Raw genomic sequence first — 17,149 nt, forward strand, 5'->3', positions numbered from 1 at the left:
CCATTAGTTTTTGTATATCTATCATTATCATATCATATATACTTTTAATCTCTTAAAACATTCATCCCAATTAACAAGATAATGGCGACTTTAAATATTTAACTTAAAGTATAATATACAGGATGGCATATACAGTTCAACTTTTTCCAACTATTTAGGAACTATATATATTATCACTATTGAATCATTTACCTGAACACGCTTTCCTCCTAATAATATAAATTTTGTTCAAATCCATTTTGTAATTTTTTCATTTGATGGTGGTTCTGTGTCATGTCATCTGACAATTATTTAACAAGTCTATAGCTTAAGATCGAAAACATGTATAAAAGAGTTTAGTTCGATTTGACCTGCCTTTTTGAGAAAATGAACTCATCGAAGCACTACGACCTTTAGGAAACTCAGACTAAAAGCAACAAGCCATAGATAAGCTACTTAAGTTTGGAGTTTTGAAAACGCAAGGTGTGAGTTGAACTGCTTATGTTGAAAAGAAATGAAAAGGACCTTTGTTTATAAACGGGATCTAGCCTCTACGTATATATATACACCTCACTTCTAAAGGTTGTAAAGGGTATTCAAGTAGCACTGGACTTTCCTTCTAGCTCTTTATTGTTTGGTCATTTTTTTTTCCTCATCATCACATTAATACGGAATAGTGTTCATAAAAAATGATGATTAATTTTTATTGGAAATTTTAAGTGCATATAAGATTAATATTTTTTTCCCAACACAATTTATTCCATATCGAAAGATCAATCAGGATTCGAATCCCAAACGAACACTCGATTAAAAAACACAAACCACTATCACTTGTGTTGATATTGTTGTTAATTTATTGCTTTGTCACTTGACATTTTCAATTTGTCCCTGATAGAAACCACACACAAAAATCTACTCAACTTTCAATAATTTGACTCTCTAGGATGGGGTGAGGAAAAGTAATATTTTGACACCTTATGTTGTGGAGGAAAAAAAGAAAAAAAATAATGTTAAGAGTTGTTAATTGAATTTGAGTAAAAAGTTAATTAAATAAATTTAAATAATAAATAGATTCGACGCTATGCAAAAGTATGAAAATTTATATAAATGAATTTTAACAACTTATGATAATTGCTTGCTTAGAATTGCCTAAAGATATGTATTAAAAATATGACATAAAAAAAATAAGGTCCAAGGAAAATTGGTAGCCTTAAGGACAGGACTATGTATAGACTCATCCAATGTTTAAGACTCATCGTGAAACTCAAATAATGGCATCTCACAATAATTAATTACTTCATGTCCACTCTAAAATTAAACAAGACCTACAACCATGTCCACCAGACATGGTCACGACAAGCACTATTTTCTCTATATATAGTTATCTAAGTTCATTTTTCCCAACCAGAACAAAGCACAAAGACAACAAATGGATTCCCCCCACTTTCCTTCATTTGCATCTCTCAGAGTTCTTCTGTTTGGTTTCTGCGTTATAACTTTGTTTCCTGAGTTTGTAGTGAGCATAACAAGGCACTACACATTTAATGTATAGTATAACAAAACTCATCATGTTGCATGAAAGTTGGTATGCTTCAATAGTTGCATTTGCATTAATTTGTGCCCTTCTAATTTTGTTTGTTTACTTCTTCATGTGTAAAGGTGGAGTACCTGAACGTCACTAGATTGTGCCACACAAGGAACATTCTGAGTGTGAATGGGAAATTCCCAGGACCTCGCTTGGTGGCAAGGGAAGGTGATAGGGTTGTGGTTAAGGTGGTTAACCATGTCTCAAACAATGTATCCATTCATTGGTATGTACTTCTTAATCCAAGCCAGTCCTCTCTCTTGGACAATGTTACACATAATATTCTAGGGGTAAATAGTTTATGCATCTTTTCATACCTCCATTCAATCATAGTCATCCATCCAATCAACGATTTCTGATTGATAAACAATGTAAATTTTTTTTATACTATCTGTGCATAGAAATTAAACTCTTATTCTAGTTATCATGCAATTTTTATACTGATCTACTAAGATTGTTGCAGGCATGGCATCCGTCAGATAACAACTGGGTGGGCTGATGGACCAGCATATGTGACACAGTGCCCCATACAAACCAACCAGTCATACACATACAACTTCACCATAGTTGGGCAGAGAGGGACTCTGCTTTGGCATGCTCACATATCATGGCTGAGAGCAACCATCTATGGACCCATCATCATCCTCCCCAAGCACAATGAGTCTTTTCCATTCGAGAAGCCACACAAAGAAATCCCCATACTTTTTGGTATAATTAATAACTACACATTATTAGAAAAGCGTTTTAGTTGAGAGTTAGAGTGGAGGAAAACTAATCTTGACCATATTATCAAAATAAATAGTCAAGACTAAGTTTAATTAAAATAATATTGGACCTTTCTTATATAATAGTATGGTCAAGATTAATACCTTTTACATTTTTTAAGACACATTATACATACGCACATATGTCATGTGAAGGTAGTCTGGTTCATATCGCTGAGGAGAAAACGTGACTTATTATAAATTCTTGATGTTATCTTTGATTTTTACAGATAAAAAAAAATGCATACATATATATAATTGTGTATGTGCATGTATGTGTATATTTATAGATATAATTCTTTTGATAATTTTTGTGATATATATGGTGGTAATTTGCATGGTTTTGTTTTGGGATTGCAGGGGAATGGTTTAATGTTGACCCAGAAGCAGTCATAAGTCAAGCCTTGCAGACAGGAGGGGGACCCAATGTTTCAGATGCATACACCATCAATGGACTTCCCGGGCCTTTGTATAATTGTTCTTCTAAAGGTACACGACAAAGCATTGTATTATGGCACCCTAAAGTTGGATCTTCAATCTATCCTATGAAAGGGTGCATATTGGTAAGATTGAAGATGGAAATATGGTAGGGAACTTGTGAATGTTAGCAGTGTATTTATATACTGTTTTCCATATCACAATCATATTCCCATTTTTCACTTTTACCACGTGTTACGGGTGAAGATTAGATAGAAAAACTAGGAGTGAAAATTGACTACGTGTTGTAGAAAATCTTTTTTATTTTTATTTTGATTTTCTATTTTTATGCTTAATTACAAAAATATTATCTTATTTTAATTTTACAAAAATTGTTTAGGAAATAATGAAAAATAATAAAAGTTTCTTTTATTATTTCTTATACAATACAATTCTTTGAAAATAGAATAATATTTTATGGTTAAAAGTAAGAATAAACAGTCAAAATGCAAATGAAAAATATTTTCTTAAAGTAAAAAAGATTTGTATATTTAGACAAGTATAATAGAAGAGTCATTAATTGTTGAAACAAAATATGAGAAATAAAATTTCGTTTGAGACAGTCTAAAGGTAGAGTAGACACTAATTTAGAACAACAAAATAATGTCTGAAAATCAATAACCAACGATACACAAGTAATTAACTATTCACCTATGATAGAAAACTAATGATCTTTCATGGTTTCTGAAGATACATACACATTAAAGGTGAAGCCAGGCAAGACATATCTGCTAAGACTAATCAATGCTGCACTCAACGAAGAGCTTTTCTTCAGCATAGCCAACCACACCCTAACTGTGGTTGAAGCAGATGCCAGATACACCAAACCATTTGACACAGACACACTCCTCATAGCCCCTGGCCAAACCACAAACGTGCTTCTCAAAACCAAGCCATATTTTCCCAATGCCACATTCCAAATGTCTGCTAGGCCTTATTTCACAGGCCGTGGCACCTTTGACAACTCCACAACTGCAGGTACCCTAATCTACAAGCAACCCTTGAAAAATTCCAGTGTAAAAAATCTCACCCTTCTCAAACCAACTTTGCCACCAATAAATGCCACAAGCTTTGTGGCAAACTTCACAGCAAAATTCAGAAGCTTGGCTAGTGCCAAATTCCCTGCCAAGGTACCTCAAAAAGTGGACAGAAAATTTTTCTTCACTGTGGGGCTAGGGACTAGTCCTTGCCCCAAAAACACAACATGCCAAGGGCCAAGTAATAACACCAAGTTCGCAGCCTCGGTTAACAACATTTCTTTTGCACTTCCATCATCTGTTTCCATCATGCAGGCCTACTATTCAGGCCAGGCCAATGGGGTTTTCAAGACTGATTTTCCTGCCACCCCTTTGAACCCTTTCAATTACACCGGAACGCCTCCGAACAACACAATGGTCACCAATGACACAAAGCTGGTGGTGCTCAAATTCAACACCAGTGTGGAGGTGGTGCTGCAGGATACTAGTATTCTTGGTGCTGAGAGTCACCCTTTGCATCTTCATGGCTACGACTTCTTTATTGTTGGGCAAGGGTTTGGAAACTATGACCCCAACAATGACCCTGCAAAGTTTAACCTGATTGACCCTGTTGAGAGGAACACTGTTGGTGTTCCTGCTGGTGGCTGGATTGCTTTTAGATTCCTTGCAGACAACCCAGGTTGGTACAACATTTCAATGGCAGCATGCATATATATGATGTGTAGTATATCTTATAGTGCATGTGCCCATAGTCTCTTTTGTTTTAAAGAAAACTGTTTCATAAGAGAAAGATACGAAAAATTTATGTAAAAAATGGTAGGCTAAGCAAGGATAAAAGAATGTTTCTATGTAAACAAATTTACATCTTTCTTTCTTAATAACAATACAGGTTAAAATGTATTTTTGATTTTTTAAATATAATAAATTTTGGTTTCAGTTTTGAAAATACTTTGTTAATTTTAGCCTTAATAATAGTTATTATTGTTAATTAATAATTACATAACATGTATATCATACATCGTGTCTACAATTGTTCTGAAATGACAATCGCAATATATTTAGATACATGTCATGATATTGATAAATGACGACATGAATCATTTTCTAAACTCTTAAAATTTATAAAGACTAATTTTTTTTTACAAAAGCTAAAATAAAAATTAACTGTATTTAAAAAGATTTACAAACACATTGAACCAATATATGACGCTGCTATATATGTGATGAAAATGATATTTAAACCCTTTCAGTGTTAATCAATATACAATATTCAAAAATAATAAGTGTATGTTTGAAAGTGAACATTGGAATATTAGGAAGCTAGTCTTTGCATACCCTTCTAAAAGTTAGAAATGATGCTATAAAATTATAAGGTATACATGACATCATCCCTTTGTTGCAAAAAGTTACATCAGATAAAATGAAATTGTCATCATGCATTAGGTTGTAAACCTGTCTCTATCTAATGTCGTTATTCTATGTCACATTGACTTGTTGTGGCAACAGGGGTGTGGTTCATGCACTGTCACTTGGACCTCCACACAAGTTGGGGATTGAGAATGGCATGGCTAGTACTAGATGGGCCTGGGCCCAAGCAGAAGCTTCAACCACCCCCTTCTGATCTTCCAAAATGCTGACTTTGACTAAACGGATTCATTGGCTATGCATCATTTCTTCCTGAGTTACTCTCCAATGTTTTTAGCTCCTTTTGTTTTCAACAACAAAAATGTGAAATTCTTTTGATGTGTTAAGGGAAAACGAATAAGTTGTGACTCTTGTCACTTGGGGTTTGTAATGGTAAAAAACGGTTTGGTTAATAGTCTTAATGTTGTTGTCATGTTTGGTTGGTTGGTTTGGAATGAGCAGTCACGGGTTTTGCCGTCTGAGAGAATATTCAAAGCAATATATAGCTGGTAATTAATATTTGATGAATTCCTCTGATTATATGATCCCTTGATCATTGTTTTGCTTCTATTCAAAGTCTAAGTACATATTATTTGTCTTCTAATCGTAAGTAATCACATGATCACTTATAAGTTTAATTTGAGAACTAAAATATAAGGTTTCTTAAAAATTGGAGGAAAAAATGTGTACATGGTTATTTCTTAAAAATTACATAACTCAGAAAAAAATTCCAGTAGATAGACACAATGACAGTTTTTTTTTTTTTTAAAGGAATGACACAGAGATGTTACTTCAAATAGTTTTCTGTTTTTTGAGAACGATAATTCAAGAAAGCAAATGCATCCTCAATTTTTTTTCCTGATCCCTACGAATTTCATTCACTTCATACTAATTGTGGCATTATATTTATTCCATTGTAAAAATTTACATAATAACTTGGAAAAACAAATATTTACATAATGATAACTATGGGATGGGACAACGACTGTGCTCCCAATTAAGGACAATGAAATACAATTGTCATAAATTATTGTTCTTCACTTTATGCACCTTTAAGCATAAGCACAGATTCAATAGGTCACTTTTTTTAGAAACTAACCTACCACTTAATTAAATGTCATAAAAACATAATCAATTTGCTAAGTGAACAAAGAATGAAACTTAGCATTTCTCATTCAACGCTATCGCCATCAAAAGAGAAATTAGTTGTGCAGTCTAGAATAGAACTTCTCAATCGCTGGAAAAACAATAGGCTAGATGAAAGAAAACCAACCATAGGATACCGCAAACTAGTTATGTGCAACTCTTTCTATTGTGAGATCTCTTCACGTGGAGCCTATAACCTTTTATATTTTTGGAAGTGTTTATTACATAGAGGAGTTCTAAAAGCTTTTGCATCGATTCTTCGTTGGTGCTGACAAGTTCCTAATTGTCTATCACATTGAGTTTGAAAATTTATTCTTATGTAACTTTGATTGTCAATTTAAGAAATAGATGGATATCTAAGTAAAGGTTTGGTCCTGCTTTTCATCATCTACTTTAAACTTTATTTGTTAGTTTTGTAAGTTATCTAGGTTGAGCCTTATAACTATTCTTTGACTCAAGTAATCAAGTTAGTATCAACCAGTTGTCATCGTAAATTCCACACAACTTCATGTTGTTGTGCAAACCAACACCAACCATGCTCAATTTTGAATTTGTCATCTACCAGTGTTGTTGAACAACAATGTACTATCTGCCGAATAATAATATTGAAATTGAAATTGTAAAAAAGAAACTAATTAATGATCCTGTAACATTGTTATTTGGAAAATAATATTTGGTACAGAATGCAATGAAATTTCAGCTATAAATAACACAGATTGATTAATCTTTCAGTTCACAAATTTCCCCATATGAAGTCACTAAAGAATATTGGGGAACAATATGAAGTCAAAATGAAAAATACAAAGGTGCAATATAGAAGATAATTTGAGAACTGCAGCATCACTGAAGAATGTAATGCATTAGGAATTGAAGGGTGAGAGATAAAGAGAACAAAGGCCATAAGAAGAAATATCATATTACACCTACTGAAGATGTTATAAAGTCATCAGAATACTACTAAATCTTCGTACAATACATACAACAGCCGTTTTCAGCATTATATATACAACTATGCATGCTCCTTTATCGGTAAACTGTCCTAGAGCATAAGCATAGAAAAGTACTCCTCAAACTCTTGATCAATTGTTGGTGGTCTTGAGCTTGATTGAGCTTCTGCATTGAAAACATTATTATATGTTAGTAATTACTAAACAAAACTTCTTTATAAAATGCACCTAACTTAGAAACTAATTTCACAAGTGCTAGCATGATCCAATCTTCATGCATATTAACTGTCTAGAACATGCAGAATACCTTGATTTACATCCCATCTTCCAGATGAAAGGACATACACATTAGGATTCACCCCACTGGAATAAAGAAAATCTTCGAATTCCTTCTCTACAGGGTCCTCATTGCTGTCTTCAGCATCTTCTGAGCATTCATGACCTGAAAAGCTTCCTAACCCCAGAAAGTGTTCCTCATGATTGATCAAAGCTTGTGCATCGGCATCATCATAAGGTGGAATGCATTGGCTATCAACAAATGCTTCCTCATCGATATAGCTTACCCTATTTACTGTTGATACATCCAAAGGGCAGTGGTTACCCTTAGCATTATCAGCATCAACTTATTCCTACACTTGATTTTGTACCCTTTCCTTTTACTCGTAACCTTTTTTATGGAAACAAAAAAACAACGGAGAATAAAGGGGAAGGTGAACTATCCCTTTTCTCCATAAAAGGTAGGTGTAAAAGGGAAGTGTAGAAAACAAAGAGTAAGAGTAACATTTGTGTTAACATTATAGTCATTCCCAATTAACCAGAGAAGTGGAAGGCCTACCATATAAGTATGAACTTCCACAATCTGTCTCGTGTTTGGCTTCTTCATTTACAGACATGGCAGTATCACAGTCTTCCATAAAACTATTGCTGTCTTTGGCAGATTCATGTTTGGAGCTTTCAACTGTGTGGTTGTGCATGCTCTCTAAAACTGGATTTTTATCAAACACTGAAGCATGTTCAGAGGAGAAACTTCCAACCCAGCATTTATGTTTAGGTCTAATCAAATCCAACTGATCACTCTGTAATTTTCTTTTCTTTTTCCATTCAACTATGTCAAGATCGTGCATTCCATCATCCTGGAATCTGAAAAGAACAACAGAAAAATGTCAGAATAAAAGAAAAGGACAAACAACTCAGGACAAGATAATAAGTGCCAGAAGACCCTTCACGCCACACATAGAGAAAAGGACATAGTTGCTCATTTGTTCTTTTCTTGCAGGAAATCTCTCCAAGTTTGGGCTCACATTCGTGATTTGGCTTCTTTCCGTAGGCGTTTCACTTCTTTACAGCGCATTACTGACTCTTTAATTAGGGGCAGATCCACATCAGGTGTTCAAGGAAAATTATGTTGTCTGACTATAGCAATTACAGTCTACTGCATTTGGCTGTTTAGGAACAAGGTGATTTTTGAAGATTATCAATTTTCTGTCATAGAGGTTATTAGCAAGATTAAGTTTCTTATGTATAGACAAGCGCACCTGTTGCATTTGTTTTAGCATCTTGATATATGTCTTCTTGTATTAGGGAGATTTTTGATTTTCTTTAACTGCGGGGTATGCCCCGTTTATTATTGTATCATTTTGGGTTTAATATAATTTACATTTTTTTTCCCAAAAAGGACATAGTTATTAAGTCAGGATATGAAGAAAGACAATTATTCAACTAATATGTTGCTCAGGCCTCAGGCTAATCTTTGTGGGATAATCTCCTCATCTACAGTATTTCCTCTGCTAAAGACAGAGGATCAAGAGTGTGCAGTGGCAAAAAAGGATCTAAAATCCCATTAGTTTATTATGTAACTTCTTTGTTTTGATAAAGGAATAATAGTAGCTTCAACTAGAAAAGCATATACTTTAACCAATCTCTCACTGTTTGAGATGTCTGGGCCATATGTCACATAATACATATTCACATTAGATCATAAACAAGTCATGTCTGAGTAATATAAGTCAATTTTTCAGTCCATTATCTAATTTTTGTAACAAGGGAAAATCTCATTCATTAAGCATTTTAAAGAACAAATGACACAGCACAACACTGAGACTATATCATATGTAAGGCAGGAAATGATCAGTTCCTTGTCAAGAATGTGTTGACAAAAAATTCATCAAAGTACTTTTCATGTGTATAAATGGCATTTCCAAAAAATGCTTTTTGGCATAGCATATTTATCAGTGGGAAAGGGCTTTTGTTGTTGTAACATAGTTCTTATTAATTTTACAGATGTCCGAGCATTTTAAGTGTTCCAAATATAGCTGCAAACAGAAATGCATATTTCAAATGTAAAACCAACCGACCAGATTACAATACCTTGTGGATGGTTTTTAACATGGTTCTAGCTGTACACATTGAAGAAATCTTGAATTAAACAACAATATTTTGCAATTATCCTTGTAATATGATGTCACAATCTAAACAATATAAAAGGAGGCTATTCAAAGGCTAAGTTCATTACAACAAAAAATGAAGAAACCAGAAAGTACAATTAGGAGTGGAGGAGACCATTTGTAGATTCTATGTCATGTTTCACACATCATAAAACAAATTAAAATTTTCCAAAAGAGCTGTTCTTGTTTTCCTGGTGAAACATTCTCAACTTACAAATAACCAGCAGAGAAAAGGGCATCTTTTACTCAAATAGCCTAATAATTTCTGGAATTTAATGTATGGTTGAGGGTTGACTTTCTGAAGGTTCTCATAATAGAAACATAGACATCATAACACAGGGCCCAAAGAAGTAAATCCCACATATTATGCGCCAAAATGCAATCCAAACACTTACATCTGCAATCATAATTCTATTTACTAATCACATCACATAGCTGCAAGCATAATGCTTAATTCTTCAAAGCAAATTTACATGTTTTGACTGTTTCAGATACAAACCTTTAAAAACAGGCTACAAATAAAAGGCAAAATGGTATTTTTTTTTAAAATATTTATAAAAATAGATAATGAAATTAGAAATGTTTTACCAAATCACTGGTTTTATTACTAACATTACATTGGCCCGAGTGAAATTGGACATGGATCCCTTAGATAGGTTTAAGGTTTGACTAATAAAAATGTGTTAGAAGTAGAGACTCTATAGAAGGTGACCAACCAGATTCCCAGCACACATTAGGTAAATACTTAACACTTATAACATGCTAAAAAAATATCACTCGACTTGTTTTTTGGTAAATATCACTGATCTTATCTAGTTTACTTAGGCATTTTTTTCGCTTGAAGTAACTAAACTAGCGGTGTGTATAATTGTGTTTTTGGTTTTTAGTTTTTAAAATCTATTTTATAAAATAACTTTGAAAAACTAATCCTATTTAGTGAGTAAAGAAGGAAAAAAAGATGGGAAAACATTATAAAAAGAAGACCATGTATAAAAAAATTAAAATAATTTAGAGATGTTCTAATTTTATTATTTAAAGAAATACTTTTAACAAATAAGTTTTTTAAAAGCAAAAAAAGTTTTTAAAAAATACGAAAAAGGAAACCCTAAATCTCCAACTTTCTGGCGAATTTCCCATATTCAGCTACTGACATAAGCATCAAGGTTTTAATATAACATATATTGGACGAGAACAACAATAGCATCAAATCTATAACATAAAAAATGGGCCTTTTAGCCCCCTTCTTACCGAAAAAATGAATCTATAACATAAAATGCAGAAAAGGGAGGAACAATCAGTGACCAAGAGAGCAAAAACAAAAATTTGAGGAAAATCATGAAGACCCGGATAGATAGTGAAACCTGTTAAGTTGAGAAGGGTTTTTCTTGCTTTCCTCCATCTGATCTAGAAAACCAAAGACTGATAAGAAAAACAGAATATTGAAGACAAGTTTTTAGAGCTGAGCCTGAGAGAAAGAGAGAGAAAAGAAAGAATCTCTGAAAAGAAAAAAAAAAAGATGAAAACTTTAAGGATGCCATGCTGAGTATATCCGAGAATATAACATCCACACCTTCCGTTGTCTCCTTCTTGTCATTGCCCATACACTCCATGGCGCGTGCATACCACCAAAGAAGTTATTAAGTTAACTAACTAAGTCAAGATCACTTGATTTAGTCATAATTTAGTTTATAAGAGAATGAAAATTCTGATTAGTTAATGCCACAATTACACAATTATGGAGATTAAAATTTTAATTTGTTAAAAAACTATCCACACATTAAATAAAAAGTTAGAATTATCGACTCATTAAATAAAAATAAAGAATTCAATTTTTTTTATAAATTTGTATTGATAATAAAATATATATTTAAAATAATATAGTAAAGAATTTCACGTAATATTACAGTTTTATTTTATTAATTAGTAAGTTTTATGCAAAGTTTTCCATGCGACCAAAATTATAATCACATCAACCACATCCATCTATAACTTTTTGCAATACTATAAAACATCGTGACAAAATTACAACTTCGACCACAATTTATTTTTTCGATACAAACTTCGGCCATAATTTAAAACTTTGAACTTCTGCAAGTTCAAATAAATGAAAAATATGCCTAAGTAATTTAGTTATATTAAAAAAAAAGAGCAAAACATATATCAAGAAATGTAATTAACAGTTTTTACTCTGCCCGACACTGATTAGTGATTGGTGGCAACTTGTGAAGATGATGGCACGTGAGTTTATGCGCAGTGTGAGTGAGTGAAGGAAGAATCACTCGGGTCCCCATGTATGCATTCTGACTTATCTGCAACCCGTGAATATTGGAAATTTGCTGTGCATGTAACACTTTCAGGAACAAGTTCAACTGATGTGCTTGTATCACCCTCTCTTATTTAAATAGTGCTACATTTTGCAGCCAAATCACAATAATTACTGCTGCTTCATCCTTAATCAGACTTTTTAAAAGTAAATCTCTTAAAAAAAATAAATATTCATTAAATTTATTAATTATTTGTAATGTTATTTCAAATTTTTTTTTATTTTCTATTTCTTTACTTGTTTTTTTATTAATAATTGGAGAGAAAATAACAAAATAATTAATACATCTAAAAATTATAAAAAATATATTTTCTAAATTTTTAAAAAGAATCTTATAATTAAAACAATAATTACAAGTCTAACTTTAAGAATTTATACTATAGTGACTCCTGGTCCAAAATTCTTCCATGTTCAAGAGCATAAAAGTCACTTTTTTTTTAATTTCTAACAGAGATAGTATATAATTATGCAATTACTAGAGATTAAAAGTATGAAAATTTTGATGTAGAGATCTATCATTATCCATGCATAGATCAATCGATTCTGTTAAAAATAATTGTGTTAGCTTTTGTTTATAATGATACACTTTTTCAGTTTGAGGGAAAAGAAGATTTCTGATAACTTGCATAAGATACACAAATCTTTACTAAAGGAGCTTTAGTCCTTTCAGAATAGAGAATGTATATATTACAATTCAGTATGAAGATAATTGAATACTGTAACCTACATAAAACTCTCCCATGCACTCATAATTTTTCTAACTTGAGTGATCACATAAGAACTAAAACAACCATAACAATCTAATTCCCCCAAACATTCTTTTTTGGCTACAAAGGATAGAAATCCCAAAATTGGAAGATGTGGACAAAATTGAAAACAAAAGGCAGGAGCAAATACTTCCAAATCTAACCCCAAAAATAGACAAAGAAAAGCGAAACATTAAGGTTGTCGATTTTTTCAACATTTTGGAAGATCAGAAGGTGGAGGTGGCAGCTTCTGATTGCGCCGTTTACCATCTTGGACTATCCATGCCATTTTCAAGCCCCAACTAGTATGCACTTCAAGGTGGCAATGCATGAACCAAACACCTGTTCATGTAAGACCAGCAAACTAATGTTACAAACACTAACAATGAATCACACCGAAAATCCAGAACATGGTACTTTTAAGATAGACTTCATATTAGATTGGTCCTAATTTCATATTGAATTATTGCATTAAAGAAACTGGTGTCATGAACTATATTATCAAAGAAGAACTAATTTAATGTTATCTATGAAGCGATGCCTAATATGATTAAATATATATTTTCTAAGCAAACAAAATTGATAAATGAATTTAATTGCCAAGCATTATCAATATAAAAAAAAACTTTATATTAATCAATTAGAAATCATTAATGATAATATGTGATTAGAAGTCGAGTAACCAATCAGAAATAATTGATGGCAATATGTGATTGAATAGGAGTGAATTTGAATTAAATTCAAAATAGACATACTCTTTGTAATTGTATAGTACCAACCTGGATTATCAGCAAGAAAGCGAACAGCAACCCACCCTCCAGATGGCACACCAGCAGTGTTCCTTTCAGCAGGGTCAACAAGGTTGAACTTTATGGGGTCCTTTTTGGGGTCAAAGTTCCCATTTCCTTGGCCAACAATGAAGAAGTTGAAGCCATGAAGGTGAAGAGGGTGACTCTCAGCTCCAATAATGCTTGTGTCTTGAAGTACCAACTCCACACTGGTGTTGTATGGCAACACCACTGTCTTAGTGCCACTACTCACAAAGATGTTGCTTGGTGGAGTGCCAGTGTAGTTGAACTTGAAAGGAGGGTTGGAAGGGAAATCTGTGGTGTACACTCCTTTGGACTTGTTGAAAAAATGTGCTTGGAGTAAAGCAATGTTTGGTGTCACAAATGTCACATTGTTAACAGCAGCAGCTACCCTTGTGTTGTTAGGCCCTTGGCATTGTTGATTTTTTGAGCATTTGCTGATTCCTAAGCCAACAGTGAAGAAGAAGTGCCTGTCTACGGTTTTTGGAACTTTTGCTGGGAATCTTGCATTGGCCAAGCTACGAACCTTGTTGTGGAAGTTCATTGCAAAGACAGTGTCATTGAATTTAGGGAACACTGCTCTAAGAAGAGGAAGCTTCTTGGTGTTTGACTTGTTGCTTGCATGTGAAGTTTTCTTGTACTCAAGGAACCCTGTGGCTGTGGTGTTATCAAAAGAAGCTGGACCTGTAGCATAGGGCCTTGTGGATATGGCAAATGTGCCATTTGGAGCCTTGGATTTGGCCTTGAGAAGGACGTTGACGGTTTGACCAGGTGTGATCAGAACAATCTTTGTGCTGAAGGGCTTTACATACACTGCATCAGCTTCAACCATGGTAAGGGTGTGGTTGGCTATGCTGAAGAACATCTCATCATTAAGTGCAGCGTTGATCAGACGAAGCAGATATGTTTTTCCAGGCTTCACCTTGAGCTGGAATGTTTCTGAAGAAATAGACAATTTAACTTAATTGAATGAAACCAATCAATATATGATCAAGAACTGACAATGCTTGTGCTTTTCTTTAGTATGACTTTTAAGTTTAATTTCAATACACTGTCAATCGTTAATCAATCAAAAATCATTTTTAGTATAACTTTTAAGACAATTATTGTAAAAGTCAACAAAATTATTGTATATGACAATTTGTGATTGAATGATAGTTTAAAAACTATTTACATTGTCTGTGCATAGATTATTTACTATATTTCCTTACTATGTTCTTACCTTTGGCTGCGCAGTTGGAGACAGGACCTGGAAGACCATTGATGGTGTGAACATCTGAGATATTTGGTGCCAATCCTGTTTGCATTGCTTGGTTTATAACTGCTTCTGTGTCTGCTTTCCACCACTCCCCTGCCATTTTATTCGGGTTAGCATATTAGAAAAAAATGTAAAATTTTCAATATGTAGAAGAGCTCATAGGGACACTAAATTCTGTGATTTGGTTTGAAGGATCTCAACTTACCCAATATGATGGGGACTTCTCTGAAAGGTTGAGGGAATGGGTAAGGGACATGTCTTTTGGGAAGAATGACAATGGGACCATAGAGAGTTGTTCTAAGCCATGAGATATGTGCATGCCACCACAATGTTCCTCTTTGGCCAATGACTGTGAAGTTGTACACAAAACTTTGACCTGTCTGAATTGGACACTGTGTGATATAGGCTGGTCCATCTGCCCATGCACTTTTTAGTTGGCGAATTCCATGCCTGAAAGAATTAATCAAATGTTGAGAAAATGTTACCATTCAACAATTAATTGCAACAAATTGATTCATAGGGTCTAATTGTATAAAAATGTACCAATGAAGGGTGACATTGTATTGAACGTGGTTAACGACTTTAACCACAATTCTGTCTCCTTCTCTTGCTATGATTCTAGGACCAGGAAATCGTCCATTGACAGTTACAATGCTCTTTGTTTGGCAAAGCCTTGTGAAGTTTTGCATTTTGATCTGAACAAAAGAAAAGGTAAAAGGATTAGTCAGTAAAAGTAAAAAAATTATCATATGTAAAATTGAATTGAAAACATCTTTCTGCATTAAAAAACATGTCAATAAAATGCATTACACATACATTAAACTTGTAGTGCCTAGTTACTCTTGCATGCTTTGCATGTGTTAGTTCTGGCAATATCATCATAGCACATAACATAATAAACATTGCCCTCATGAAGCCTGGCATGTTGAGATAAGCAATACCCATTTCCCCTTTTACTCTTGTAAATCTTGTTTTGAAGCTCTTCAACTAGACAATTGAGCTTCTTGTTTTTTCTTTGGATGAAGAGAACAACAAAATAAGGCTGCTTATATAGTAGAAATGGAATTAGTGGGATTAGATAATTAGGTGGTTGAAAATGAGATATTACAGACTTCGAATGCCTTCAGCGACAATGTTCTTCCAAACTTGAACCATGCCACTAGCTAGCTGCTGCCAATGCTTAAGAATATAGAGTACTTTACAAGCCAGATTATATTATTATAGAACTTCCTCTAACGGTCTAACTTCATTTTCCAAAATTACCCTTGTAAGACAAGTAATAATGATACTATATCAAATTATCCCAACAAAATAGATTTTGTTATCAATTAATGGCAATGGTACATGCCATCATAACTCAAAGATTGGACAGTAACAGATCCATGTAAACTTTTGATGTTTTATTAAGAACATGCATTTTTCCTATGTTGTTATGACAATGATTCGTAGAAAATAATAAGTTAATCTGATTTGATGATAACGGATCTAGGGCCAATTTGGTCAAATTAGATTATCTTTCCCCCCACATTTCCAACTTTTTTTATTCGTTCCACATTTCCATTCTGTGCACTTTGAGTGAGAAATAAAATAAAGAAAATCTGGATAAATGAAAGGGATTGATCATCACAAATTGGGTTTGATAGACTTGGTTGTCAGGTAAACCTCAGCCTCCTACCGTTAAAACTTGTTAATGAAGGAAGAAAGGGAAAGTTGAATGTTTACAACACATTGTTTCGTTAGCTGTGTCGGTTGTTAATTTCATGCTGTGCTAACTCTAACAGCTTTTGATGTTACTGCAAATGGCATTTGGATTTGTTGTCGAAAATCTCCCTTATATTCTCTAGGACAAGCATTGATTTGTATCTATATATTTATCAGAAATTATTACTTGATGCACAACATATATACACCATGGTTTTAAAAACTGAATGAACTAGTAATCGATTTGATAAGGATATTAGGTTATTGGATTAACGATCGAACTTATGAGTTGCGTATTCAAACACATGACTCATCATTATTAATAATTTTAAAAATTTCATACCGATGAGATAATTATGTTAACTTTTTTACATAATAATCAATAATAAAATTATTAAATTAATAAACCATAAATAAATAAAAATTATTGAAGAAACTAATATTCATTAATTAATAATACTATTTAATTAATTAGTAATAAAATTCTAATTTGAAATATATTATTTATTATTTATATATTTATTCATTATCTTATAGGTCAAATTACTTAGGTAGTCCTCTAATTTAATTTTTAAATTTAATTGTGTTC

At 33.1% G+C, this 17,149-nt stretch overlaps 3 protein-coding genes across 3 annotated transcripts; 1 reads left to right on the forward strand and 2 right to left on the reverse strand.

Annotated features, from left to right (window-relative positions):
- Positions 1 to 1,371: 1,371 nt before the first annotated feature.
- On the forward strand, positions 1,372 to 5,756 carry LOC100810993 (laccase-17). The gene is made up of 6 exons (XM_003530164.4): positions 1,372 to 1,525; positions 1,639 to 1,790; positions 2,028 to 2,272; positions 2,689 to 2,817; positions 3,496 to 4,461; positions 5,289 to 5,756. The coding sequence occupies exons 1-6, from the start codon at positions 1,409 to 1,411 to the stop codon at positions 5,417 to 5,419; spliced, it is 1,740 nt and encodes a 579-aa protein (XP_003530212.1). The 5' UTR covers positions 1,372 to 1,408; the 3' UTR covers positions 5,420 to 5,756.
- A 1,476-nt stretch (positions 5,757 to 7,232) lies between these two features.
- Positions 7,233 to 11,264, reverse strand: LOC100795918 (protein FAR-RED ELONGATED HYPOCOTYL 1). The gene is made up of 4 exons (XM_003529052.5): positions 11,085 to 11,264; positions 8,115 to 8,419; positions 7,587 to 7,850; positions 7,233 to 7,445 (listed from the first exon to the last, which is right to left on the reverse strand). The coding sequence occupies exons 1-4, from the start codon at positions 11,120 to 11,122 to the stop codon at positions 7,372 to 7,374; spliced, it is 681 nt and encodes a 226-aa protein (XP_003529100.1). The 5' UTR covers positions 11,123 to 11,264; the 3' UTR covers positions 7,233 to 7,371.
- Positions 11,265 to 12,664: 1,400 nt separating this feature from the next.
- LOC100811534 (laccase-17) lies at positions 12,665 to 15,880 on the reverse strand. Its single transcript, XM_006583535.3, has 6 exons — positions 15,676 to 15,880; positions 15,403 to 15,554; positions 15,065 to 15,309; positions 14,824 to 14,952; positions 13,572 to 14,540; positions 12,665 to 13,134 (listed from the first exon to the last, which is right to left on the reverse strand). Exons 1-6 carry the CDS (start codon positions 15,802 to 15,804, stop codon positions 13,004 to 13,006), a joined length of 1,755 nt encoding a protein of 584 aa, XP_006583598.1. The 5' UTR covers positions 15,805 to 15,880; the 3' UTR covers positions 12,665 to 13,003.
- Positions 15,881 to 17,149: the final 1,269 nt, after the last annotated feature.

This window comes from Glycine max, chromosome 7, assembly GCF_000004515.6.
Source record: "Glycine max cultivar Williams 82 chromosome 7, Glycine_max_v4.0, whole genome shotgun sequence".
Classification (NCBI taxonomy): Eukaryota; Viridiplantae; Streptophyta; class Magnoliopsida; order Fabales; family Fabaceae; genus Glycine; species Glycine max.

Coding starts and splice junctions, on each gene's coding strand:
- LOC100810993 (XM_003530164.4), top strand. CDS start 1,409: ATGGATTCCCCCCACTTTCCTTCATTTGCATCTCTCAGAGTTCTTCTG. Junction 1,791..2,027: donor AACAATGTATCCATTCATTG/GTATGTACTTCT, acceptor AGATTGTTGCAG/GCATGGCATCCGTCAGATAA. Junction 2,818..3,495: donor GTATAATTGTTCTTCTAAAG/GTACACGACAAA, acceptor TGGTTTCTGAAG/ATACATACACATTAAAGGTG.
- LOC100795918 (XM_003529052.5), bottom strand. CDS start 11,122: ATGGAGGAAAGCAAGAAAAACCCTTCTCAACTTAACAG. Junction 8,420..11,084: donor AACCCTTCTCAACTTAACAG/GTTTCACTATCT, acceptor TGTTCTTTTCAG/ATTCCAGGATGATGGAATGC. Junction 7,851..8,114: donor TGGAAGTTCATACTTATATG/GTAGGCCTTCCA, acceptor ATGTATCAACAG/TAAATAGGGTAAGCTATATC.
- LOC100811534 (XM_006583535.3), bottom strand. CDS start 15,804: ATGGGTATTGCTTATCTCAACATGCCAGGCTTCATGAGGGCAATGTTT. Junction 15,555..15,675: donor CTAGGCACTACAAGTTTAAT/GTATGTGTAATG, acceptor TCTTTTGTTCAG/ATCAAAATGCAAAACTTCAC. Junction 13,135..13,571: donor CTTTCTTGCTGATAATCCAG/GTTGGTACTATA, acceptor TTACATGAACAG/GTGTTTGGTTCATGCATTGC.